This window comes from Apteryx mantelli, chromosome 23 (genome assembly GCF_036417845.1).
Source record: "Apteryx mantelli isolate bAptMan1 chromosome 23, bAptMan1.hap1, whole genome shotgun sequence".
Classification (NCBI taxonomy): Eukaryota; Metazoa; Chordata; class Aves; order Apterygiformes; family Apterygidae; genus Apteryx; species Apteryx mantelli.
In genome coordinates, this window is record NC_090000.1 from 8504344 (window position 1) to 8531380 (window position 27037).

The window sequence follows — 27037 nt, forward strand, 5'->3', positions numbered from 1 at the left end:
TAAATAATTCAGCTCCCCACCAGCCCGTGTTTTATAGCCTTGGGCAGAGGAAATAACGTCAGCCGAGGCACCGCTTTGCCCTCGGCTGGGCTGGTGGGGGAGCCGCCGCGGCCCCGGCTCTGCCCCCAACCTGCTGCGTGCCCTTGGGCACGTCCCTGCGCTTCGGGGGGGGGGGGGACGGACGCGTGGGGCGCGCCGCCCCCGGGGCCGCTCACAGCCGCCTGCCTCCTCTCCTAGATGGACCGCGGGGAGTTTCAGCAGGACTCGGTGCTGAAGCAGCTGGAGGTGCTCAAGGAGGAGGAGAAGGAGTTTCAAAACCTGAAGGTGAGCCGGTCGCACCCCGGGGCGCTGGGCTGGTGCTCTCCTCCCCCCCCCCCAAAGCGCCTGTCCCACCCCTGCGCCGCATTGGGTCCCCTCCACGCCCCTCGTGTCACCGGTTTGAGGCCCTGCTCCAGAGGCCTGTCCCCCGCGCTGGAGAGGATGCTGCGGTACCCAGGGAAGGATGTTGCGGTACCCAGGGAAGGATGTTGCGGTACCCAGCGGAGCTGTTGCCATAGCGACCGAGGAGCACTCCGGCACTCGCTACCATGGGACCGGAGTCCCTCCTCTTCCCTCCTTGAGCCCAAATTCGGGGGCTGGTCCCAGGCACCCTTTGGAAAACGGGGGGGGGCGGGGGGGGGGGGAGGGTTCACGCCAGGCTAGCGGGGTGCGCGGAGCAACGTGCCCTCTGTTAGGGCGGGGAGGGTGCGAGAGGGTGCCCTGGTGCCGCAGCCAGGGGAGCAGAGCCGCCCCGGGGTGCAAGCATCCCCCCCCCCCCCAATCCCGTTCTCCCACGGGACCCGGGGAGGGCGGGCGACCCCGTGCCAACGAACAACCCCTGCCCGCAGGACCCCACCAACGGCTACTACAGCGTGAACACCTTCAAGGACCACCACTCGACGCCCACCATCTCGCTGTCGGGCTGCCAGCCGGAGCTGCGGCCCGCCAGCAAGCAGCGGGTGCCCACCGGCATGTCCTTCACCAACATCTACACCACGCTGAGCGGGCAGAACCGCCTGTACGACTACAGCCAGCGCTTCGTGCTGGGCATGGGCAGCAGCTCCATCGAGCTGTGCGAGCGCGAGTTCCAGCGCGGCTCCCTGAGCGACAGCAGCTCCTTCCTCGACACCCAGTGCGACAGCAGCATCAGCAGCAGCGGCAAGCAGGACGGCTACGTGCAGTTCGACAAGGCCAGCAAGGCGTCCGCCTCCTCCTCCCACCACTCCCAGTCCTCTTCCCAGAACTCGGACCCCAGCCGGCCCCTGCAGAGGAGGATGCAGACGCACGTTTGAGCAGCCCCGGCGGCGCCCGCGGGGCTCGGGGACGGGACCGGATGGGGTGGGCGGCAGAGGGACCCTCCAGAGGAGCCGGGCACCAGCGGAGGAGGCAGGAGAGGCCGGATCCGGCGCCGGCGGGAAGGCCGAGCCCCGGCACACGCTAAGCACAAACCCCAAACCTCCACGGCGACGGCCGGACTGAGACGGGAAGGAAAAGCGAAGGGCCGCGCCGGGGTGGGGGGGGGGGGAGCCCTGACCCCCAGCCGCTCGCCCCGCTCCCCCATCCATCCCGCCGCTGTCCGGGAGCCCCGCGAGCACCCACTGACTCGGCTCCCGCCCCGGCTCTTTCTTCGCGTTTTTTGGTGTTCAGTGTCCATAATACTACAGTCCGTTGGGATTCGACTCGCGGGTGGGGGGGGATTGGGGATGCCGGCAGCGCGGGGACACGACGGTCACTTGGGGGACCCCCTCCTCCCCCCCCCCCCGAAAACCCACCACCCCGGGGGGGGGGGGGGCCGTGCCAGCCCAGCGCCGCCCCCCGCTGCGGGTGTAGCGCCCGGCGCCACCAAATAAAAGGAAAGATGGAAGCAGAGGGAGCCGGGGGCGGGGGGTGCCGTCGCTGCTGCTGCTTTTCGCCGCTGGGCCCCACGGGACGGGGACGGGGGTCAGGGCGCGTGGTGGCACCCGTGGGGAGGGGGGGAGTGGGTTCCGTCCCCTGCTGCGGGGACATGGGGACACAGGGCTGGGGGGGGGGGCTCGGTGTGCTGCTCCCAGTGGGAGCCGGGACACGGGGCGCAACGCTGATGTGGCAGCAGGTAAGGGCCACTGCAGGCTGGGGACATGGGGCACGGCCAGGGGGACATGGGCACAGCACAGGGATGGGGCCAGGGACGTAAGGATGGGGACATGGGGACAGGGACATGGGGATCTGGCTCAGGGATACAGAGGCATGGGGACACAAGGACCCAGGCTTGGGGGCATGGCATGGGGATGCAGGGACAGGGACATGGGGATCTGGCTCAGGGGTACAGGGGCATGGGGACAGAGGGACCCAGGCTTGGGGACATGGGGACAGGAACGTGGGTTTGGGGACATGGAGGGACATGGAGCAAAGACAGGACATGGAGATGGAACATAGGGACATGGGGACAGGGACATGGGGGTTTGGGGACATGGGGCAAAGGCACAGGACATGGGCATGGGGACAGGGCATGGGGATAGAAATGTGGGTTATGGGACATGGGGCAAAGACAGAACATGGAGATGGGACATAGGGGCATGGGGACAGGGACATGGGTTTGGGGACATGGGGCAGAGACACAGGACATGGGGACAGCCTGGGGACAGAAATGTGGATTTGGGGACATGGGGGGACATGGAGCAAAGACAGGACATGGAGATGGGACATAGGGACATGGGGCAGAGACACAGGACATGGGCCTGGGGACAGGAACGTGGGTTTGGGGACATGGGGCAGGGACACAGGGGCCGTGTGGGCACACTTGCGCTCCCACTCCTCCCACTCCACCCCCACTGCTGTATGTGCTACAGTCTGCGCTCACAGCCCCACTCAAGCATGCACTCCCCTGAGCCCCCACTCAACCTGCCCTCACAGCCGCACTGTTGCTCAGGTGAGTGTGAGTGGAGCCGGCAGTGGGGCTCTAAATGAAGATGCAGGTGAGTATGAGTGTGAGTGGAGGCTCAAGTGTGGCTGTGGCTGAAGGTGCAGGTGAGTATGAGAGCGCAGGATCGGGTATGAGTGTACTAGTGGGAGTGCAGGTTCTCAGGTGAGTGTGAGCCCACGCTCAGCCTGCACTCACACTCACTTGGAACTGCATTCGCACACTGGACCCTGCACTCACACTCATACTTGCACTCATCTGCACCTACACTCACAGCCACACTCACCTGAGCCCACACTTGACCTGTATTCACACATGCACCCACTCACTCGAGCCTCCACTCATACTCATCTGAGTCCCCACTCACCTGAGGCTACACTCATACCTGAGAGTCCACTCACACTCACCGGAGTCTCCACTCACCTGTCTTTACTCGCACCTGAGTCCCCACTCATGAGAGAGTCCACATTCACCAGAGTCCCCACTCACCTGAGAGCCCACTCGCACTCACTGGAGTCCCCACTCATCAGAGTCCCCACACTCAACGGAGTCCCCACTCAGTGGAGTCCCCACTCACACACTCACCTGAGTCTCCACTCATTGGAGTCCCCACTCGCCTGAGTTCCCACTCAATGGAGTCCCCACTCACACACTCATTTGAGTCTCCACACACTCACTGGAGCCCCCACTCACCTGAGTCTCCACTCGCCTGAGCCCCACTCACACTCACCAGAGTCCCCACTCACCGGAGTCCCCACTCACACATTCACCTGAGTCTCCACACCTTCATTGGAGTCCCCACTCACCTGAGTCTCCACTCACTGGAGTCCCCACTCGCCTGAATCCCCACTCATTGGAGTCCCCACTCACACACTCACCTGAGTCTCCACACCCTCATTGGAGTCTCCGCTCACTGGAGTCTCCACTCAACGGAGTCCCCACTCACTCACCTGAGTCTCCACACCCTCACTGGAGTCCCCACTCACCGGAGCTCCCACTCACCTGAGTCTCCACTCACCGGAGCCCCCACTCACCGGAGCCCCCACTCACCAGAGCCCCCACTCACCCTCACCAGAGTCCCCATTCACGTGAGTCTCCACTCACCTGAGTCCCCATTCAACAGAGCCCCCACTCACACACACACCTGAGTCTCCACTCACCTGCAACCCCACTCACACCTGCATCTCACACTCATACTCACCTGAGTCTCCACTCACTCACGAGTCCCCACTCACCCAAGACTCCACTCAGGCTCATACTCACCTGAGACTCTCTCCAGCTGCGCTCTCACTCACCTGATCATGTGCACTCATACACTCACACCCACCTGAGCCCACACTCAGCCTGCGCTCACACTCACCTGCAGCTCAACTGCATTCACTTGAGTGTGCACTCACACTCACCTGATCATGCACTCATGCACCCACAGGCACACTCGAGCCTACACTCCCACTCACCTGAGCCCACACTCAGCCTGCACTCACACTCATACTCACCTGAGAGCACACTCAACTTGGACTCACCTGCACCTCAACCACACATGCTTGCACTTCCACTCACTCAAGTGTGCACTCATACTCATCTGAGCCTGTGCTCAACCTGCACTCGCAACCACACTCGAGCTTGCATTCACACTCCTGAGCCTGCACTCACCTGCATCTATGGCCACACTTGAGCCTACACTCACACTCATACTCACCTGAGAGCACACTCAACTTGGACTCACACTCACTTGGACCTGCACTCATGCCCACACTCACACACCTGCATGCACAGCCACTCAAGCCCACACTCGACTTACACTCGCACCTGCACTCACAGCTGCACTCAAGCCTACGCTCACACTCCTACCTGCACTCACAGCCACTCGAGCCTCCACTCACACGCATACTCACCTGAGGTCATGCTCAACCTGCACTCGCACTCGCCTGATCCTGCACCTGCACTTACAGCCATGGGTCTCCACTCACCTGAGCCAACACTCACCTGATCCAGCATACTTGCACTTTCACACATCCACACTCAAGCCTGCACACACACTCATCCTGCACTCACAGCCACTCACTTGAGGCCACGCTCACAAGCACTCACTTGAGGATGCCCTCACACTCATACTCACCTGAGCCTGCACTCACCTGCATCTATGGCCACAGCTGAGTCTACACACACACACTCGTACTCACCTGAGAGCACACTCCATTGGGACTCACGCTCACTCAGCCCTGCACTCATGCCCACACTCCAGCCTACGCTCACACTCACACCTGCATGCACAGCCACTCCCCCAAGCCCACACTCACACTCTCATACTGACCCGATCCTGCACCCACAGCCACACCCACTCGAGCCTTCACTTACACTCACACACAACCCTACACTGAACCTGCACTCACACTCATACTCACCGGAGCCCACAACCTGCACTCACACTCATACTCACCGGAGCCCACAACCTGCACTCTGCACTCACAGCCACCCTCAAAACTTCACTCATACACATACCAACGCTCATGCTCACCTGCACCCACTCAACCCCCACTCAGCCTGAGTCTCCACTCACACTCACCTGCACACACTCATACTTGCATTCACAGCCACACTTGACACAGCGCTCACTCTCACACTCCCACCTGCACTCAAAGCCACATACCTGCCCTCACACTGGCACTCACAGCCACACTCACACTGCCCAGCACCCACACGCACTCAAACTTGCACTCACAGCCACACTCACTCCTGCCCTCACACGTGAACCTCCACTCACAGCCACATCCACTTGACCCTGCACTCACACTCATACTCACCTGAGCCTGCGCTCACCCTCAATGTGCAGAGCCGCGCTCCCTCGAGCCTGCGCTCAGCCTCCGCTCGCCCTCACCTGCACTCGCCCCCTGCGCTCACCCCTGCCCCGCTCACACTCACCTGCACTCACACTCAAACTCCACCTCACGCTCACAAACCTGCCCCCTTGCTCACGCTCATACTCACACCTGCACTCAAGCACGCACTCACACTCACCCGGGGACCCCGCACGCTCCCTCACTGTCACACTCAGATGCGCATTGCACACACGCACAGCCGCACCGCCTGCACTCGCACTCGCACTCACCCTCCAGCGCGCACTCGCACTCGCTCAAGGAGACGCCAGCCCAGACTCAGCACCAGCTTTATTACCGGGGGGCTGCGGCGTGCCAGCCCGGGGGCGCCCGCGGGGTCCTGCCGCGGCGGCGGTGCCCCCCGCGCGAGCCGGCTTGCCACGCCAGGACAAATGGCACCCGCCCATCCGCCCGGTATCGGGGCGGCGGCGGCGACCGAGGCGGGAGCTCGTGCAGCCCCGCGCGGGCCGGGCCCCAGATAAATAACCTTTTAAATTAATTAAATTAAACGCGCCCCGAGCGGCGGACCCCGCTGCCTCCCCGCGGTGGGGCTCGGGTGGCCCCGCGGCGGCGGCGGCCATCGGGGATCGCGGCCCCGGGGACGGCGACTACGGACTCGACTTTAAAAAAAAGGGGGGGGGAGGGGGGAGGAAGGAAATATTTACACCCATTTGGGGGCACCGCGGCCCCGTCCCCGTACCTCGCGCGAGGAGGGCTGGCGGCTCAGCCCCGCCGAGCCCCCCCCGTTCTCCTCCAAAAAGAGGCACGCGCAGATCCCGGCTCTCGCCGCTTCAGGCCCCTTCGCAAGGGCCATCGTCCTAATGGAAAAAAGTTAGGGAGAAAGGAAAAAAAAAGGGGAAAAGCCTCCCACAGCGTGGCTTGCGTGTTTCGCCCCGGCAGCCCCCCAGGCCGGCTGGGAGGGAGCCCCGGGCCGAGCCGCCTTTGCCCCGCCGCGTGCCCCAAAGCTCCCGGTGCCTCCCGGCCCTTCGGCGTTCCGGCCGCCGCGGTGTCCTTTCCCCGCGGAGCCACCCCGGCCCGGCAGGACAGGGAGAGCAGCCCCCACGATGCCTCGCTCGCCCCGCTCTCGCCCGGGGGCACCATGAGCCGGGCGCCGCGCCGAGCTGCGCCGTGTCCGCTGGGCCCCGGGGGCCCCTCAGAAGTAGGTGAGGTTCCTGACGAGGCCCAGCTCCAGCATCCGCTTGATGGCCAACGCCTCGTGCGACACGTTGTGCTCCGACGTCTGCGGGAGGCAGAAAACGGCCCGTTACGCCGCAGCCCCGGCTGCAGCCGGCGCCGCCATTCCGGAGCCGCGAGCGGGCGGCCACTTACCGCCATGGACTTCAGGGTGATCTGCTCGTAGTAGTGGATGGTCTGCTTCTTGTCGGCCGAGTCGGGGTAGCCGAAGCCGGCGATGTGCACCAGGTCGCAGAAGTGCAGCGCCAAGGTTATGGCCAGCAAGCCCGTGGTCGGTTTCTGGAGCGCGGGGGGGGGAGGGAAAAGGCGGGCGGCGAGTGCCCACGCTGCCCTCCGCACGGCTCCCCCCCCCCCAAAAGAGGCAGCGCGGGGCCCGGCCCGCTCCCCTCACCTGCTTGACCTTCCGCGGTTGCTTCATCGGGAGATTCAGGAGTTTAGCAGCAGTTACTTCCATGTAATAGGGGTTGAGGATCCGCACTTGCTCCGGGTTGGCGTCCCAGATCAAAGGGGGCTGTTTCCAGAAGCCCTTCCGAACCTGCACAGAGAGACGTCCGGCCACTTCCCTTCCCCGGGAGGAGCCGTCGGGGTCGGGGGCGCCCCGGCAGGCTCGGTGTCCCCCCTCCCCGCGGAAGGCAGGGCTGCAGCGGGGCAGGGGGAGCGGGCCGCCAGCCCGCCCGGCGCGCTTACTCTCTTCTTGTCGTTGAGAATGGCCTCCAGCCACTGGAAGTCCATGGGTTTGAAGGGCACCAGCACCAGCAGCGTGTCCGGGTCGTTCTCCCTCCGGGGGTTGAAGTGAGCCGACTCCGGGTAGAAAAGGCGCATGGTGGTTTTGGAGCCCACGTCCTGCTCGTAGCCGTGGACCGGGGCGTTGTTCAACCTGGGGGCGAGAAAGGGGGGGGGGACGTCGGCCGGTAAGCGACGGTGGGCGTCGATCGCACGTCCGCAGGGAGGAGCAAACGCGGAGCGCGGCCCGGCGATGCCGCACCGCCACCCGCCGCCGCCGCTGCACCTGATCACAACGTCGTACGTGTTGATGGTTTCCCCCATGGAGCTGTTGCGGAGCCGGTGCCCGTTCCCCACCACCGCGCAGCGCCGGCACTTCAGGCTGCAAAAGCAAAGCGCCGCCTGAACCCGCCGCGCTCCGGAACGAGGCCTTTTTTCCCACCCAAAGGGGTTTTAAACCCCCGCATTTTTCCAGACTACGGAGCTCGCTGACGCTCCCTGCCGCTCCTGGCTCCCCGGGCTTTTCGGCCTCTTCCAGCCCCCCCAGGGAGCAGGGCTGGCTGCGTCGCGCCAGCAAACCCCCAGGCTGCTGGCAGGGCCAGCGAATTCGTGTCTGGGGCAGGTTTGGAGCAGAGACGGGAAACCTCCCGGGGACTCGGCGTGGTCCAGACGGCAGGGAGACGGCAAAACCGCCGCGGGCAAACTCGCCTCCTAGGAGAGGCACGTTTAAAAGAAATAAAAATCCGAACGGTCCCTTGCCGTTACCTCTGGATGCTCTCGGGCATGGCGTAGCTGGTGACCGACAGCAGGCGCAGGAGGATGTCTTCTGCAGAGGAACGGCGAGAAGCAGGCGGTGAGGCCGCCCTGGAGAAGACGCCTGCTCCGGAGCCGACCCCCCGCACCACGCCGCGTCCAGCGAGGCTCCTTGCCGACGGCCACAACGCCCCCGGCTCCGGCTTTACGCCGAAGGGTCGCTTTTCGCCTCATTAAGTACTGACATCGCGGGCTCAGGGGCTCGACCCAAAGCGTTTGCTGTTACTTTAACGCCATCAGGCTTCGTTTTGTCATTAATTCATCCCGGCTCCTAGAGAGCCGGATAGATGATCCTTGAATTGGGCTCAGTAAAGCTTTTCCTTCCCTGTCCCCCCACCCTTTCGTAGGGGCCACGCATGGTCCATGCACTAGACACGTGCCTCAAAATCGCCAAAAATGCAAGAACCAACTGAAATCGGTTGCAAACAGCTTGCTAGGAAAAGAAAACCAGCCGAAGAGATCAGCCTGGAGCTGTTTTGAAGACCGCATCCACGTGGTCTTCAAAGGCAAGGCCCAACACAAGCCGCCCCGGCCGAATCCCAAGGGAACCGCAGGAGGCGGCGGATGGAAGCCCACCACGACGGGCCGCACGAGGCGCCCGCGCGCTTACCGCTTCCTTTGGTGCCGTAGGGCAGCTCGTAGAGCGACGGCGTCCTCACCCAGAAATAATCCTTCAGCTGCAAGAAGAGCGGGCGATCCCTCGTGTAACTGCGAGGGGCAAAGCGCCGGTGAGACCGCGAGGCGGGACCGCGGGCGACGATCCGCGGGCTCCCGGAGAGGGCGCCGGCGCCGAGGCGGGACCCGCTGCCCTCACTCACTTCGCTATGAGCTGCGCCGCTTTCTTTTCCACCTCTCCGACGGGACACGTCGTCTTGTTCTCTTGCAGGGGGAAATAAAAGCTGCAAGGGCAACGGTAAAACCGGTGACCGCTCCGCCAGGTCCCTGCCGGGAAGGGGACGCGGGACGGAGCGGGGCACAGGGCTGCCGGCTGCAAAAGGCAACGGCGAGGTTTGATTCAGCGCACGGCGCAACCGCGGCCTAAATCGAGCCAACGCTGGAGGAGCGAACGAGCCGAGACGGCGCGGATTTGTCCTGCAGGGGTTGGATCTCGGACTTTGGGATGAGAACATTTATTTTCCGGGCTTTTGAGCGTTGGGCAGGGTTCAAAGAGCCCCTGGGGCCGGGACCGAGACGCTGCCCGTGCCGAGGGCAAAGGAAGGGGCAGAAAGCCAAGCCGCCCGGCCCCGCTTAGACGTCAAGAAATACACTCACAGCTGTATGTACCTGTCTTCCCGGGAGATCGAGTACCACACCATCACCAGGAACAAGGCCAGCACTCCCAGGATCTTCCCACCTAGGAGAGGGGAACAGGAGGAGGCCGTGAGGCCGGTGTCCGGAGCTGGTTAACCCGCGCCGGGAGGGGGGGGGAAAGTGCGAGGAGGGGGAAGCACCCGGAGAGCCGCGGACAGACCCTCCGGAGGGGAGGGTATACGGGAAAGAAGGGATGGGTGACTTCCAGGACACTTTGCTTTCCGCGAGGGAAGGAGCTGAAGGAGGAGGGAACGCCTCTCGAGATGCCTGCTCCATATTTCCCTGCCAGCTGGGCTGTCTTCCTGGATGACAGTTTTCCGCTGCTACATCCCGCCTCGTTCCTAATACATGGAGCAAGCGGCTTTCGCAGCATCCTTGCAGGATATCAGCGTGGCCAGTGGATGTCACCACTAGGAAATCTTTCCGTTCCTGCCGCTTTACTCGTGCCCGTGACGCCCACCTCGGCCAAAGCCCTCGGGGCACGAGGTGCTGCCGGCTTCCAACGCTCCGGTGCGCCCAAACCGTCACCCTCCAGCCAGGCCGCGCGACGACTCTCCTCCTCCGGGGCCTCAAGGCCGGAAGGCAGCAAGCGCTCCAGGCTCACGGGCACTCGGGCTGATTTACAACATCCGCGCTACAAAGATTTCATGCGGCAGCGCCAACGGTCAACTCCGCTCCCAAGATCCGCCGTAGAAAGGGACGGAGCAGGAAGCCAGGAGCCCTTAATCCGCCCGTGGAGAAGCACCCTGGGAAAACACGGGCTCAACGGAAGAGGTGTCGCCTGCAAAGGCTTCGGTGCTCTGGTAGATCCACCACCCCGGGCAAAGTCGTTCTTGGCCAACGCCTCTCTCTCACGCAAGCTCGTTTCCAGACGTTTTCACGGCCGGCTCCGGCCGTGCCTTCGCATGCCGGATTACAGAGCCATCTCGCGCAAAGCCTTTCTCCCGGGGAGCAGCGGTGGCCTTGCTGGCACGCTTCCCGAGAGGAGCGGCTCCTCCGCAGCCTCAAGGTTGAGCCACGGTCTCTTGTGCCAGATCCAAAACCTCCCGCTCCGCCGTTTCCTCGTGCCGGGCTGACGTGGCCGCCTTCAAAAGCGCCACAAACGGGACGCCCTCTTTCCCGGTGGCTGCCCCTGAGCTTCCTCCCTCGCCTCTAAAGCTAAGTCTAGGAGCGGCCGGGATGGCTAGCCAGGTCGTTGCGTGTGAGCCCGGAAGAGCGACGCCGCTGCCGGCAGGGAGCGGCGCATAGCGAGCTAATGACAAAATAAATAAAGCCCGATCCCCCGCGGCTCGCGGCTCGGAGCGGAGCCGGGCGCCTCTGGCAGCAGGGCAGGTCCCTCGGCCGGGCGCCACCTCTGCCGCGAGGGCAGGCGGCGAGGAGGGGAGGCAAAGGCCCCGTCGCTCGGAGCGTCGGCGCGGAGAGAGGAAGCGGCGAGCGCGCGAGGCTCTGCCGAGCCGACCGCGGGGCAGGGAAGGGGGAAAGAAGAAAACGGACCGCGCGGGGAACGGCAGGACTCGTCCCGCAGCGAAGCGAAGCCGTTCCGGCCTCTAACGGCACCCCGTCGTTCGATGCCACCCAACCGAGCATCCCCAGCCATGAAAACATCGCTGGGATTTGAACGGGAACTTCTAGGCACCTCCCGTTCTCCCCTCTATCCCCGCTTGGGATCCCCCAGGAGAAGGGACTCCGCATCCCGTGCGAACGGCTCAGGAAAAAGTGACACAGGCCCCCGGAGCCCTTCGGCAGCACAGCGGCCCCGAAGGGCCTCTCGGAGGAGGGACGCAAGGGGAACGCGGGCGGACTCACGGGACTTGATCATTTTTATCGCCAAGGGGGGCGTCACCCGAGGGCTTGAGCTCTCATCGCGGCTGCCGCTGGTCACCTGGAGCGGGAAGAGAAAGGAGGAGAGAGTCAGCTCCGCCGGGCAAAAGCGACCAGCCCCAGCCCCGCGAGAAGATCCGAAAGCCACTTCCGCCCGCGTTCCTCGGGGGCAATCGTGCCGCGGGAGGCGACAACGTCACGCCCATCTTCCAAGAGGGCGGAAAGCCCAGCGCTCTGCCGGGACCTCAGCTACGCCGCGCGCCCGTCCGCGCTTCCAAGCGAGCGACCGCGCTCCGGCTCCGTGGCGTACGGTGAAAACTGTGCAAGATTGTTGCTTTCACCCCAATACGTTCACGTATCTCTGACCCACGTTTGCAAAACGCGACGTTCATCCAGACACGGTTCCTCCAGAAACCTCCAGAAACCCAGGCCAACGTCTAGAGCTTCGACCACGAACCCCCCCCCAAGTTTGCTAATCCTCGATGCATCTAGCAGTAGCTTTGGGTGAATTTTAAGCGCGGTTCTGCCGCGAGCGCTGAAGCGGCGCCGGCTGCTAGAGCTGCCGGCAGCTACGGAGCCAAGCGCACGGCCACCGCGCCGACCTGTCACCGACACGGACGGACGGAGCAGACCGACGTTAAAGCGATGCACGTCACGCACTTGCAAAAACGGCAGCTGCTTTAATCCAACCATCGCAGCCCAGACGACCTCGGGCTGTTTAGCGCAAACACGGAGCCGTGGCCGCGGGACAACTTTCTTCCTCCTCCGAAACCCCTCGCTCCTGGAATAAGTCGGCGAATACCTGCGGTCAAAGCCGCTCCCGCAGCGGGGACCGGCTGACGGCACCTCGCGCGGAGGTCTCGGCTCGGAGGCTTTGAAAGCAGCCGCTTCCCCGAGCGGACAACTCACGTGATCCAAGAGGAAGGTCTCCCGTGCGCCGCCCGCACACCGCGCGCTCGTGTCGGGACAGGCGTCCCCTCGCTGCCGAGCCGGCGGCGCCACCTCAGTCGCTTGCTTTCCTACTCGGACTCCTAATTAAATCGCCTTCCCTTGCGGAGGGAGAGGAGCCCCTCCGGAGCGGCCGAGTGCGCCGGGACGCGCTTCCCGAACGAGTCCGGCTTTGTGGCCGTCGCCCAGACGACCTTTGGAGTTTGCCCATCGGCAAACAAAAAAGGCATCTTCCGTGGAAGGGAACGGCGCAAACGCCCGCTGCCACTTAAGAGCTCGACCGCAGCGGTTCTGGCTCCGTTTCAGCACAGGCGAAGCCGCCCTCGTACCGCAAGGGGCCGGCGGGCGCCGGAGCCTCGAGCGGGCGGCGATGCCGACGCTGACGGCGAGTTACCCCCGGCTCGGATTTTCCTTCCCCCCATCCCGATTTGCAGGATCGATTAGCACGGGGATTTCTCAGACGTCGAGTTACCCCGCGCTCGTCATCCGGCCCAACGCACGCCCCGGTCTCCCGCCTCCGCAAAAAGCTCTTACATGCCGAAACCCGAAGGCAACCCGGGAGCGCGGAGGCCGCAGGGCGTCTTTTCCGCGCTGCCTTGAGATCCCAAGGCGGCTTCCAGCTGCTCAAGACAAGACGGCACAGCGGAGCCGGGGGGAAGGAACCGGAGGAAGCCGCGGGCGCAAGAAGAGCCGTTCGCCGGCGCTCGTCCCCGTCGGGGTCCCAACCTAGGCCGCTGCTCCGCAGCAAAGGGGGCTGAGGACGGGCTGCGCAGCCGGGTTCGGCTCGCTCCTCCTAGCCAAAGATCCGGGGGGCGCCCGCAGCTAAAGCCTCCGGAATCCGGCCGCGGCGCTTCCCGCGGGCCTCTTCCCGCTTTGGCACGGCGCAACCCACCGCCGCTTCTCAGCCGCTGCGGCTGGCGCGAGCGAGGCCTCCACGCGGGGAGAAACCCGGGGCGGAAGAGCGGGGCAGGGAGGCCGGGATGGCGGAGACGGGTCCGCCACGGAGGGGGAGACGCCGGCTCGCCTCCCGCTGGGAACGGCCTCCACGTGGCGGCGGCCCGCTTTGAAGCGCGGCGGGGAGGCAGCGGGAAGCTCCTTGAAGATTAGCATCTGCTTGGATGGGTTTCAGCATCCCAACAGGCAGGTTGGCTCAGGATGGAGCTCCAAGCCCCGCCGGAACGGGGGCGGCGGGACGCGGGCACCGGCGTCTCCCACTCCTGCGCCCGGGGGCCACCAGCCGCGGCTCTTCCATCCAGACACAGCTCACGGCAACCCACGGGCAACCAGGCCCTTCCCAGGTAGGAAACCTCCGCTGCAGGGAACAGATCCGACCGGCTCGAGGCGCTGCCTGCTCCTGGCGTCGGATCAAAGACCCGCTCCCGTCCCTCCAAGCCGTCCTTTTCTGGGAGCAGCCTGCTCGTCTTCCAAGAGCCGGCCTGGCATCCAAAACGTTCCTCGCGGCGAGCCCCGCCATCGAGGCTGGGAAGAGTTTCCCGGGATTTTTCCAAGCCGGGAAGACAGGCAGCTCCTCACCCGGAGCACGGGGGCAAAGATGCGCTCGCCCGGCAGCGCAGGAGGGATCAGGGCACGGCGCGCACACGCTCACAAAAAAAATCCTGGGCAACGACGGAGTCGCCCCAGAAAGCCCGGAGGGCACGGAGAGCCAGCCGGAGGCTGCTTCCCTCGCCCGGCAAACGCCATCGTTTATTGCGTTTTATGTTCCTCGGATATTCGCCGGGAGCATTTAAAGGGATCTAAATTGAGGAGAGGCAGGGCTGTTTTCTTAGCCCGCGGTATCTTAGGTAAATAAGAAGCTGTCCGCGGATTTACACGAGGAAGCGATGACAGATAAGGCTTATCGCGGCGTTTACCTGCGGCATAGCTCCGACGGCAGCGCCGGTAAACAGCGCCCGGAGGTCACTCCCTCATGACACGGGTTCGCTGGAACGGCGCCGGAAAAGGTCCCTACGCCGGGTTTCTCGTGACAAATCCAAGGAGGAAAAAGAAAATTAAATAAACGGAGATTTCTCTTTCCTGCAAAGGGCATCGAGGCCTCGCCCAGGGCAGCAGGGCGCCCCGCGGTCGGGCGCGGGTGTTTGCGTAGGTTCGGGTTCCCGGGATAAATCGGGACGGCTCCTTCCCTTTCGCGCCGCGCAAGTCGCACCCGCTCCAGCGCCGTCGGTCGGGTCTCAAAATTCAGCTCCGGAGCTCAGAGCCCGTTTCTCCCATTCAGTCCCACTCGCGTGATTCCCCCAGAAAAACCAACACCGAAACAACCCGCCTCTTCCAGAGGGAACAGGAACAGAGAGTAGCCGGCTCCCGGCTCCCCGGAGAAGCGGCTCCGGCGGCAAGAGGATCCGTCACGCTCGCGCCGCTGCGCTTCTCTCTCCTCTCCCACAAATTCTTTTCATTTCTCCGTCCTCCCGCGCCACGGGCCGGGGCGACGCTCGCAGCAGGAGAAGGACTTCGGTTATATCCCTGCCTTTCTCCGGACAAAGCATCCGTACGATCCCGAAGTGCTCCTTTCCCAAGTTAGGGCAGAAGCAGCGTTAATATTTGCACCTAACTGTCAGAAAACCTGCTCCTAAGCTTCCCAGCCTCCGATTTTAGGTCGCAAGGGATTAACCAGCCCGGCCGAATAACGCAGGCTGCGGCACGTCAGCCCGAAACGTTCGTTAACGCTCCGCTTCCCCCAAACAGGAGCTTTTTGCGGCAGGATCCGAAGCCATCGGATGGCTGAGGGTCCGTCGCTCACCTGCAGCAGACGCGGCGGCAAGGAGTCGCCTTCCTTCCGGCTTTCGGTTTTGTTTCCTCCAGCCCTTTTTTCGGGTGGCGCGTGCCGGGGCGAAGCGCCGGCAGCCCCCGCTCCCACAGCTCCGGGGCAGAGCGGCTCCGGCAGCTCGGCTCCGTCCTGCCGGCGCCGCTTGGCCCGAGACGCTCGCGCCCGAGCCAAGCACGCGCGCGCACGCGCTCCGGAGCCGAGCGTGGGTGTCGCAGGCAAACAGAAACCGGCCGCGGTTTCCGAGCCTTTTAGAGGACGGCGGAGACGGCGCGCGCCACGGGTCGGAGCTCGGCCGCCGGAAAACGGGACGCGCAACGAGGAAGACGAGCGACGCCGCGGCCCAAGCAGGAAAGTGGGTGCTCTGGGGCGACCCCCCCTCATCCCGTGCTTCAGGGAAGGGAAAACGGGCGGGTTTGGGCTTTTCCGACCTCGCGAGGAGCCAACGGAGAACAGAGCTCGGTCGCGCAGGGGATGTTTGAGGGAAAACACCAGCTTTCCCAGGGACTCTCCCGCACGCCGAGTCTTCGCATCCCGCAGCCGGAGCCGCTAACGACGGTCGTTAATCACGTTCATAACCAGCCTGCTTACGGAACGGCCCCGGACTTACCTCGCAGGAGCCGCCCGGGTCCTCCATGCGCTCGAGCGCCGAGCTGCCCTGGCGGAGCGGCGCCGGCAGCAGCTCCTGTTTGATTAGCGAGGCTTTAGTTTATTACGTCCGGGGACGCGAAAGGTACCGGCTCCCTTCTTTGTACGGCGATTAGGCTTCGTTATCGGAGCCGCGGCCGGGTTTAATTGTTCTTTTCCCTGCGCTATTTAAAAAAGGAAAAGAAGGGGGGGGAAAAACAGAAAACCTGCTTGCGAGGTATCGCCAGCCGGAGCCGAGCGGGGATTTTTCACCGCGCTGTTCCGAGGAGGAGGGAGGCGGCGAACGCGCTGCTAGCGACCCTGCTGCTTTTCCCGCGCCGCGCCAGCGCGGGGGCAGCACCCTCCCTCCCGACCCCGGATCCGGGAGCCGGGCAGGATCGGAGCTAAAGCCCCGGAGGAAAAACCGAGCGGCGGGAGGAGCGGAAAATCCCCGCTGCTCACTTGGCACCGGGCGAAGCCTCGGCAAAAGGAGCCGCCTAACGGCGCGCGGGGCGAGAGGCCGCGGGGCCGGGCGAGACGCGCCTGCCGCCCCCGGAGCGGGAGCCAGCGGAGGGGAACGGCTCCGGGGCAAAACAGGAACACCCAGGAGGTGCCGGCGCCGGGCGAGCCGCGGCACGAGCCGCGGGGAAGCCGCCCGGCTTTGGCGGCAGCGGCGACGCTGGTTTTACCCGACGCGGCCGCTCCGCCCCGGGTCGCCCCTACCTGCGGCGCCCGCCCCAGCCGAGCGGGTCCGAGCTCCGCGGGGATTCGCTCTCCCCGCCCGCCGCTGGATACCGGCTGGCGCGTTCGTCGCCGTTGCCGCGTCGCGTCGCTCTGTTTACTCGCCGGCCGCTTCCTTCGCCCCGGGGAAGCGGCGCCTGGGGACGGCTCGCAGCCGAGGGAGACGCGGGGCGAAGCCAAGAGCCTCCAAGCGGCCGGCGCCAGCGAGACGAACGGGAGCTCCGAGCTCCCTGCCGGAGCCGCAGCGGGACGCCACCGTCCCGCCACCGTTCCCTCTTAGAAGAGGCGCCAAGGACGCGGCGCATCTTTGGGACCGGCTGAACGGCGCAGCTAGGCCAGAGGACGCACCGATCGCTCCCGGTTCATCCCACCGCTCCCCAGCGGCACCCGGATCCGTTAGGTGCTCGGGACCGTTCGCACGCCAAGCGAAGCTCCCGAGGCAGCGGGACGTGCCCGGACAGGAAAACCAGCCAGCAGGTATTTGCATTTGCGCTCCGCTCTCCCGGAACGGCACGGAAGGATATTCGGTAACCGCCCGGCCGAGGGAGCATCCGCCCCGAAACGCTCGCGGCGTCGGCCCGCGCCCCGAAACGCCCTCGGTTATCCGTTGACCCGATGCGCCGGCGGGAGCGCGGGAAGCTGGGAGGAGACAGCGGCTACTTACGGTCCGTCCTCTCGACGCAGGCCGAGGCGGCGGCGGCGGCCTCTCTGCGGGCTGGGCGTCTACAAATCCATCCTCTCTTCCCCTAGCAAAGGGAAAAGGAGAGATCCTTAGGGCGAGAGCGGTCCGAACGCGGCTCGCCGGAGAGGCGGCACGGCCCCTTTCCGGGGGGCGGGAAGACGCTCGCCGCTCCCCGAAACGCATTCCGCTCACTCGGCTTCCCAGCCCCGTCCGACTCGGGGTCCGTTTACCCGGCGGTCCCTGCAGCCGGCTGCTCCTTCCCCATCCAGACCCCTTCGCCTCTCCCGGCACCGACTTTTTTTTAGGCTCCCTGCCGTAATTCGGGGAAGAGCGGACGCCCCGCCAAGACGCTGCCCCGCGAGAGAGAGAGAGAGGGAAGCTGCTTCCCTCGCGCCGGGCGGCAGCAGCTGCTTTGCATCGAGCTTAATTACCGCAGCCCAGCTTGGGCCGACCCTAACGAGGCAGGGAAGGGGCAAACGAGCCAGCGCCCAGCACCTGCGGAAGCGGCAGTTGGATTTCCTTCCCCGTCCTTGTCCGCTCGCCCCCCGAAGCCACGTCGGGTTTGTTGGCCCCTACCCGTCCGCCTCCTCCTCGGCGGTTTTGAACGCCGCCGCGATTTAACGCCGCTAATTCCCGCGCGGGGCCCGGAAGCCGCCAAAGTCGCCATCGGGTCCCGAAAAGGCGGCTCGGTACAAGCAGGTTCCCCCGAGCGGCTACAGGTGCCGCCGGTTCGGGCGAGTCGCCGGCAGCACATTCCTCCTCTTGCGCAACTGCCGGTTAATTTTAGATCCCCGCCTGAGGAAAGTGAGAGTTTATTCCGCAAGTCCGGAACAGGGGGGGTTGCTCGGAAAAAAAAAAAATATATATATCTGCATTTGATTTAAAACAAACTCTTCCCCGAACAGAGCGGGGAGCCAGGAAATGAACATCCGGATGCGGAGCCGGCCCCACTGCTCCGGCACCTTGTGGCGGCGAGAGCGGCTACGGATGGGACGGCGGGAGCCGCGCGCCTCCCTGGAGCGGCGCCAGGGATCAAACCCCCCAAAGGAGCTCGCCGGCTCCGTCAGGAGATGTGCCCGGCACCTCAAGGATTTCCTCTGCTCCTAGTGGCCTTCGGATTTTCCTAGCCGTCCAGCCTGGGACTTCTCAGGTTTTCACTTTCCCTTATTAATTTTCCACCCTTCCTCATTTTTAATTCATCGGCTGTTTTTTCCTTTCCTCCTCGAGCAGCACAGGAAGTCACGTTCCTCCTTCATTGCAAATCCAGTATTTTTCTTTAAAGCAAAAGGGGAAAAAAGCCGCCTCCAAGGCAGAAGAAAACCCCGACCGGGATGGGGATGAAACGCAGCCGGGTGATGGGCGAGCTCATCTTCTTCCAGGCGAAATTCCTCTACTCGGCACGACAGGAACGTTTCCCTGCCCGGCACATCCGTCACGTTGTGCTGATCTCTGTCGCACCTGGACGGAGACGACGGCAGCAGGAGCAGGAGATAAGCGGGGGATTATTCGCTCGGCAGCTCCTGAGCGGGATGGCATTCCCAAAGGCGGCTGCTCCGAGCGGGAATCGCGGCCCGGGCTCCGGTCTCCGCGAGCCGGCCGCACCCCAAGACCGATCTTCCGCCCTGGCCTGCGGCGCGCAAGCTTGCCGGCCGGGACCGAAGGCCACAGTGCCGCGATTGTCCCGCGGGAAAAGGGCGGCGGAAGAAAGAGGCCGCTAATATCTTCAGGACAAATCGGGGTTTTGTTGCCCAAAGAGCGCGCTTTGAAAGCCGGGCTGTTTTCCGTCCTCCGCTCCCCCCCGGCAGCCCAAAGGCCGGAGCCCGAGCGGCAAAGGGAACCTGTTGAGCCCGTATTTGTGCAAACAGACGGTTCTTTGTGGGTGGTTGTTTTTTTTTTTTTTCCAAGCAGAAGCGGTTATTGCACGGGGATGGGCCCGAGAGCTTGGCAGCCCTTGGCTCCGCTCCCGACCCCGCTCCCTCGATGCCTCCGGCTTAATTCGGCGACGGGAAGGAGGGTTTCATCCGCGCGGCGGACGGAGCCGGGCGGGAGCCGGCCAGCCGGAGAACGGACTCACGTGACAGGCGGCACCGGGGCCGGAGATGCCCACCAGCGAGGCGCTTCTCCGGGGAAAGATGGGCCTGACGTCCCGGGAAGGGAAATCCAGCCGCAATGGAAGCGGAACGGCAACGAGCCGCTGTCCGGGCTGAGCGCGGGCCGGGGAAATGATCTCCTTGCCATTGCCACAATTAAAGGCTGTTTTAGGAGCAACTGGAGCGTCGGGAAACCTGAACTCCGCCGTGCCTCTTGGAGAAGACGGATGGATGGACGGTGGCATTCGCCTATCCGCCACGCTCCATGCGGGGACACGGAGCTCAGCCGGCGGCCGCGGCGCCTGGCTGTGTTTTTGGATGGAAATTAAAAATACGCCCAGCTGGCAAAGTCAGGACGGAGAGGGCCTGGCCTGCGCTCATCCGCCTTAGCGCTTCCGCGCTTCGGGAAGATGTCCCGTGCATCGCCGCGGCGGGGGCCGTCCGGCTTCCTCCCTTCGTCGGGATCAGCCCGGCAGCGGGACGCGCGGGATGCCGAGGGCCCCGCGAGGCCTTTCCGGAGACGTTTTTGCAAGAGGAGCGGCCGAAGTGCCAACGGCATCTGGAAGCGATTCGAAGCCGAGAGCCTCTCCCGGGCGCGGAAGGGAATTCCAACGGCGTGAGCTCAGGTTAAAGCCTCCCTTCGGAGAAGCAGCAAAGAAAAAAGGGGGGCGCGCGCGCGGTTTTAAAGCTACGAACCGTAACGCAGCGCCGCGAGGCGAAGCCGGCAGCCCCTCGCGCCCCTTCCCGAGGGAGGCGCCGGGCGGCCGAGGGGAGCCGCGGAGCCGCCCCGACACGCGCGCACCTCAAGGAGAAAAGGGAAGGGAAGGAAAGGGAAGGAAAACCTGCTTGCCTTCACGCCCACATCCCCTTTACATAAATAGCCCGCGCGCAAACGCGGCGGTTTGCACGCAGGAAGCCTCGAGCGTCCAGCCGCAGCAGCGCCGGCATCGCTTGCGCCCCAGCGAGGCGCTCGCCCGGCCCAGGAGCGATTTATCCCCCAAAAAATCATGGACGCGGAGGAAAAACTAACTAAATAAAGGATCCGGGCATTTACGTGTGCATTTACCCGCGCGTCCACTTGCCCCACCATGGCACCAATATTTGCTGTTCCCAAACACACTCGTGCTGCATCACACCCTCCTCCGGCATGTGCCGCCTCCAACTGCTGCGCGCTCCGAAGCCAGGGAAAGGGGAAGGCAGCGGAGTGGGCGGCAGAGGCCGGAGGTCGTTCTGCCCCGCTCCCGCACGGAGCGCCCCGCGGTTTCCCAGCTCCCGCGCAAGGACCGAGCCAAACCCCTTGCGCGCAGCTCCGAGATCCGATCCTCGCTTTGCTTTGCTCCATCCAGCAACGCCTGCTGCTAAATCCAGCTGCCCCAAACATCTGGTTCCCCCCCCCCCCCAGGGAGCAAAGCATTTCCCAGCTCCTTCCCCGGAATCGGGACCCGAACGGCTGCCACCCAGATCCACCCACCTTCCCGGCGGCTGCTCCGCAGCGAGGGTCCCGCACAGGTCCCGCCGGGAGCAGCGGCCGCGCGCTGTCCCACCGGCGATGCCCACGCCTCGGCTCCAAGGCCTCCGGCACAGGGCGAAGCGCATCCCGGCGAGGAACCGGAGCCCGTTCGCACCCGCGTGGCTCAGCAGGGCGGCCCGGAGCATCGGCGGGTCCGGAACAAGCCCGGCACGAGCGGAAGGGAAGCTCGCTGCTTCTCGAAGCCGCGGCCAGGCGCAACCCGCCGCTGCCGCACAGTCGGCTCGACGGCTCCGCGCTTCGCCGCTGGCCGAGTCCAGCTCTCCCTTTCTCCAAGGAAACTTCCGATCCCAGCCCCAGTCACATGGAAGGGGTCAGGAGCCGTAAGTACAAGAGCCGAGCAGGAACCAGCTACCTTTTTTTTTTTTCTCCTCCTCTTTCCAAGACGACACAGGATTTTCCTAGAAAAAGATCCCTAAACCCCACGCTTCCCGAGGGTTTTGGCCGAAGGAGCCACGCTCTCCGGGAAAGACAAGCTCCTCCGGACGCCCAAGCGCAACAGCAACGGGAAGGGGGGGGGGTTGCAAAAAAAAAAAAGAGAACAAGACTTTGCAAGCAGCCGCACAGACCGTAAAACCATTTCCTCTTTGCTTCCTGCAGAATCGGAGAGACGCGGAGCCACCGGTCCCGGCTCCGTTGTTTCCCCACGGCCGCCGCTCGGGAGGGAAGGGAAGGGAAGGGGGTCCTGGCGCCCACGGGGCCCGGGGTGGCAGGGGAAAGTCGCGTCGAATCCGAACCTTGGCAGGGGACGGCAGGACGGTTGTCGGAGCAGCCTCCGCTGGAAAGGGCTCCCTTGCCGCTCGGTCCCGCTGGAAACCTCCGTGCGATTCCCCCTTCGAGCCCGCGGGGCTTAAGGGCTGGCGAGCGCGACATCGCCCCGCGCTCGCGCTCCGCAGCCGGAGCTTCCTGCCTCCGCTGACACCGTCGTTTCCTCAGCGGGCCGGAGACGGTGTCGGCGGCTCCTCCTCCGCCCGCTTGTTTTCTTGCTGAGCCGCGCGGCGGCACGAGGCTCTTCGATACCGCGCGGCTTTCCGAAAGCCCCGCCGTCGGGAATCCGTGAGCTCGTCCCCGGCGATTTGCCGAGATGGCGGCAAGCTGGCATCCGAGCCCGGACCGGGAGGCGCGGAAAGGCCGATGTTGGAGCGCGGCGGCAGCTTCGGCGCCCCATCCGCAAAGCGCTGGCTCCGCGCTCACGTGCAAACAGCGGGTACCTGCCCCAAAGTGCCCAGACGGTAACATTATCCTTGGAATATATCGCACATATCCTTGGAAACAGGCGCTCGGAGACAGCGGGTAATCGCCGTGCAGGTTTTCAGGGCGTTTTGGCTTTTTCTTTAAAAGCAGCGATTTACAGAAATCAATCCAAAGCCGGGTTCCGTAGGAGAACCGTCCCCGCGCACCGGCACTGTCTCCCCACGGACGCGCACCGGGAGCCGGCGCTCGGAAGGAGGTCGCCGGAACGGAGCTTTTCGCCCCTCGGTGCCAGCGCCCGCAGGTGATTCGGCTTCCGTTAAATCGCGTCGCCTGAAAACCCACCGCGGCTGGACACCGTTGTTTTTTTTAAATAGCAGAAACGTCCTTTTCCTGCCTCCCGGCAGCAAGTTGCACGAACTCGGATTACTCCGGCGTTACCGCTGCCGGTTTAACGCCCCCCCCGCCGCCACCGCGAGCTTCCTCTCCCCCCTCCCCGCCGGCGCCAGGCTGAAGTTTCCCGGCGCTGCCCCCCACCCCGATCCCCCCCACCCCGGAGCGGTGCCGGGCTGCCGCTCGCCTCCCTCCCTCCCTCCCCTCGCAAGCCCGAAACGGCGGGTGGGCGGACGAGCGAGCGAGCTCGGCCTGCGAAGCGGCCCCGCGGCGGCAGCGCACTCACCATGGGGCGGGCGCGCGGGGTGGGGGGGGGGGAGATCCGCCGGGGCCGCGGGAGGCCGGGGGGCCGCCAAAGTTGGCCGGGGCCGCGGATGGGCTGGCGGAGGTTGGTGGTGGTGGTTGGGTGGGGGGGGGGGGAGCCGCGGGCACGCTTGCGCACAGGGCCGGCGGCGGGAGGCGGCGGGAGGGGAGGCGAGGGGGAAGGCGGCCGCCCAGCAGCCGGAGCGCTGCTGCCGGGAAGGGCCGCGCTCGCCCCCGCCTCGCCCGCCGGCTCCCGGGGAAGCAGGGAAGCGGGAGCGCTCGCTTCCTCCCGCCGCAACACGCCCCAGCATCGTGGGCTTAAGCAGGGGGGGGCGATCAGCAATATTAACGCCGGTATCCGAACGGATACGGGCATGAAACCTTGGCCTCTTTGCCGAGCCTGCCGGCAGGCAGCTCTGCAGAAGGCAGGCAGGGAGGAAGGCAGCACGTTTTGCTCCTCTTCCCCACCCCCAGGGACGGAAAGAGGGACCAGGCAGCGGCAGCCGTATCGACCGATAAAATATCTGTCGGCTGCAGAGCCGATTGCTCGGATCGCCCGGCGCAAACGGGGCTGATCGAGCGACCGTATCGGTATTTCGAGAGCTGCCCCTACCTTGCGCTCCGCCGCTAAGCGGCTCGGGGACAACAGATGTGAGAAAACTTCCGATTCACCAGCAAAGCCGGAGCTCCCAGAGCCCGTTTTAAGGGTACGGGAACGACGGCAGCCCGCTCGGGCACGAAGGCAACAACGCAGCGATGGACACAGACGCAGCCGAGCCCAGCTGCCCCTCGCCTGCCCATCACGCAGCTCCTCGTCCCCCAGCTCAGCTGGCAGCTCTTCCCCAGCTCCACGGAGCAAGAGCTGGACGAGTCACCTAGCGCTGCTCCGCAGCCAACGGAGAGCAAGGGAAGGGGGAATTTGTGCCGCTCCTTGGGCGCCACCGCGTTAGGGTGCAGGCTCGGGTGCTAAGTCGCAGGCGATCCGGCTAGTGGGCAGCGCCGCGAGCTGCCTGCTCGAGTCCGGCCAGCACGGCGCCAGCCTTCGCGCTCCTCCGGCGGCTCAGCTTAGCCCCCCGTCCCCTTCATCGGCACTTGCCAGCGCCGGCCGCAGCCGCTTCCGCCAAGCCCAGCGACGCCTAGGCGACTTCCACGGAAGCCACGGCTCCGTCCCGCGAGTCACTCGCTCCCCGCGTTTCAGCACACGCGGCGAGAAGCGGACAGATGCACGCGGGGAAGAGTTTCCCGCGTCCCACCAAGCCCGTAATCGTGCCTTAACCGCCACCGGCTCGCGAGCAATCCGGGGGCGATTCCTGGGTCCGCAGCTCGGCGGGGGAGCCGGGACTTGCTTGCCGAGTAGTCGGATCCTTCGGTCTCTTGGCTTCCTCCGCTAGGTTTAGCGCATCTGAAAACAATAAGCAGCGTTCAGCGAAGCGCCGGCGATGATAATGCAGCCCAAATGTCTGGTTTTGCCGCGTCCCCGCGAAAAAATATTAAAAGAAGGTTACGGACTAACCTTGGTCCTCCCGCTTCCGGCAGGAAAGTCGCTCCTGGAGCCCCCGGCAGCCGCGGCCCTTTCGCAGGCCGAGTCGCTGCGCGCGTGCGCCGTCTCGTCCGGGCAGAAGGAAAAAATTACAGCAGCTCCTTACGGCAGCGGAGGCGACTGGGTGCCGCGGTCCCGTCCGGCTGCCGCTTCGCCACGCGGCTTGGGGCGCGTTTGTTTGGGGGAAAAGCTGCAAAGATGGCGAGTTCCAGGATCTTGCTGGAATAACCTGAAGGGAGCAGCGGCACCCGACACCGCGAGGAGCCGTAATTACCTCTAGCAGCTCTAATAGGCGACGTATTTTAAAACCCGACTGTCATCATAAACCCCGATCCATAATTCCGGAGCGCGGCACAACGGTTCTCCTCCGCCGGAAAACACGCGTTTTGGAAACATATTTGCTGCGTTAGCAGAACGCCACGCGCGTTTGCTGGGTAGTTAGTCATCGCTAACGACTACACCCTGCCCTAATATTTAATTTACAAAGCGCAGAATGGATAAATTGCCGGTTAGATTAACTCAGCGTGACCAGCGCAGAGGAATTTAAGGAAGAAAGTGGGAGCGACGGGAGGAAAGCAGGGCTCCTGCCGAGGCTGCGGTGCGCTTGGGTCACCCTCCTTCCCCCCCCCCGGAAGGCATTCCCTGCTTTCCACCCCGACGCGTATCCGAAACGGGGCATCCTGCTCGCAAGCCAGAGGCGACCGCTCTTCTCTGGGCTGACTCATGGCGGAACGGATACCTAATCGTGGCGGGCCGGGCCGTCACCGCTTTCCCAGGCTCTCTCCGGGACATCAGCCCCACGGGAAACGCCGCTCGCTCGCCACACCGGCGAGGCAGCGTCGGGTGCTCGGCAGCATCGCGGCCCCTGTGGATAAGGAAACATTGATCCCCCCGTAGGTTTTAGCCTCTCATCCCAACATCCTGCACCAGAAATAGCTCCTTCTTCAGTCCTGGGATTCACGGATGGTTGTTGCCCCCCGTGGCCGTGGCTGGGAGGCAGCGCTCCCGGCTCCTGGCCCGTTTAGGCTCAGCCTTCCTAAGCGCCGGCCTCCAAGGGCTCAGCAATCCCAGCTCCAGGGCCTGGGCCACCCCTTCCCTTGAGGGCTCCGGCTACGGAGCCACTGAAGCCGTATTTAAAATTCCTCCAAGCAGCTGCACTGGGACACGCTGCCTCTCCCAGCTGTGAGAAGGTACTGGGAACCACCTGACCCGAATGTTTATTAACGGGATGAGCAGGACAGAGCCCCGGGCAGGTGGGTGTCCCTGCTGATTCCGGCATGCTCCGCACCGCCTCATCACAGGGCGGCCCTGCGGCACGGAAAAACCAAATTCCATCCGTTTTCACCCCCCCCCCCCCCACCGGAGCAAAGGGATCAGCAAGAAAAAGCCTCAAACCACCAAGCGTTGAAAGGAGTCAGCAACCGGGATGGGCAGCAACGCGAATCCTGCAATTACATCCCTAGTCACCAACCGACCGGAAGCCGAAACCCTTTTTGGCAGCTTTAGGAAGCTGTAAGAGGTCCGTGTCCAGCAGAGAAGACGTTGTTCCCGCGAGGAACCGCTGGCCGCGTGGGCAGCCGGGGCAAACCTCAGGCCAAGCCTTTCTCCGCAGGGAGAAATCCCTTTTCCCCCACTGCAACGGGCAGCTCGCTCTAGCTTACAGCTCGAGGGCTCCTAAACCGAGCAAAATGGCGAGGGCGGATTTGTTATCCCCCCAAGACAGCGCGGAAAACTTACCAGAGCCGGAAGGATCAGCAGCTCCGTCGTCCGGGGCCTCGTCTCGAAACGGCTCTCGTTAGTGATGGTTTTCTACCCCCTCGCGGGCAGCCGGTCGCTGCTGCTGCCGCCCTGCAGGCGAGAGATCGAGCGGTGCCACCACGGCAGCTCCGGCACCCCGGAGGACGCGCGTGGGGACCCGGCGCTCCCGCTCGTCCGCCCCCCTCTAGGCCAAGCTCAGCCAGGCTCCCGGGGCGACTTACCCTGCGCCAAAAGCCCCAGAGGCGAAGCAGGCCCAGCAGCTCAGGTGGCAGCAGCGGCGGGATCTTCCGTCCATGGAAAGGCGCGCATTCCGTGGAGACCTGGGCAAAAGCGAGAGCCGTTTCCCCTCTCTCCCTCCAGCGGACCAGGGAAGCTCCGCGAAGGCGGCAGCAGGGAGGCCCGGCTCCCTCAACCGAGCTCATGGCGCCGCTCACGACGCCGATCGGCTCCGAGGCGAGGAACCGGGCGACGCTTGGCAGCCACGCTCGCCTCCGCCGCTGCCGTTCGGGCTTCTCGCCCGCAGGGTCTGCGCTCCCAGCAGGGGCTGTTTTCCCGGGGGGGGGGGGGGGAAAAAAACCCGGAGAAAAGGGAGCCCCCGCTAGGCCCAAGCCCTCCTCCCGCTGCCCCCGGCGCCAGGGGAGCGAGCAGGTGCCCTCGTTCGAAGCGCCGCACAAGATGGTTACTCGAGCGCCGCTCTGATCGACTGAAGCAGGAGCCGTTTCCATAGCGACGGGCCGCCAGGCCCAATCTGCACAAAACCTGAGTTTAAAAAAAGCACCGG

General features: G+C 64.6%; 2 protein-coding genes across 8 annotated transcripts in view; one reads left to right on the forward strand and one right to left on the reverse strand.

Annotated features, from left to right (window-relative positions):
- KIRREL3 (kirre like nephrin family adhesion molecule 3) overlaps positions 1-1558 on the forward strand; it is a 368368-nt gene extending 366810 nt beyond the window's left edge. For all 3 annotated transcript variants that reach the window (XM_067310235.1, XM_067310237.1, XM_067310236.1), the window contains 2 exons: positions 238-324; positions 888-1558. In XM_067310235.1, the coding sequence (XP_067166336.1) occupies positions 238-324; positions 888-1331 (531 nt within the window). In that variant the 3' untranslated portion in view covers positions 1332-1558. The remainder of the gene's footprint in view (positions 1-237; positions 325-887) is intronic.
- Positions 1559-6090: 4532 nt separating this feature from the next.
- On the reverse strand, positions 6091-26573 carry ST3GAL4 (ST3 beta-galactoside alpha-2,3-sialyltransferase 4). 5 transcript variants are annotated; one of them, XM_067310246.1, is made up of 14 exons: positions 26478-26573; positions 26236-26346; positions 17436-17517; positions 16014-16215; positions 11662-11737; positions 9829-9898; positions 9363-9443; positions 9155-9252; positions 8497-8557; positions 8018-8113; positions 7696-7885; positions 7400-7543; positions 7144-7287; positions 6091-7054 (listed from the first exon to the last, which is right to left on the reverse strand). In XM_067310246.1, exons 4-14 carry the CDS (start codon positions 16038-16040, stop codon positions 6968-6970), a joined length of 1074 nt encoding a protein of 357 aa, XP_067166347.1. In that variant the 5' UTR covers positions 16041-16215; positions 17436-17517; positions 26236-26346; positions 26478-26573; the 3' UTR covers positions 6091-6967. The 5 variants fall into 5 exon arrangements, with proteins under 5 accessions (XP_067166347.1, XP_067166346.1, XP_067166349.1 ...); XM_067310245.1 differs by having other exon boundaries at positions 9817-9898; XM_067310248.1 differs by lacking the exons at positions 16014-16215; positions 17436-17517; positions 26236-26346; positions 26478-26573 and adding an exon at positions 22942-22955 and having other exon boundaries at positions 9817-9898.
- Between the last annotated feature and the right edge of the window lie 464 nt (positions 26574-27037).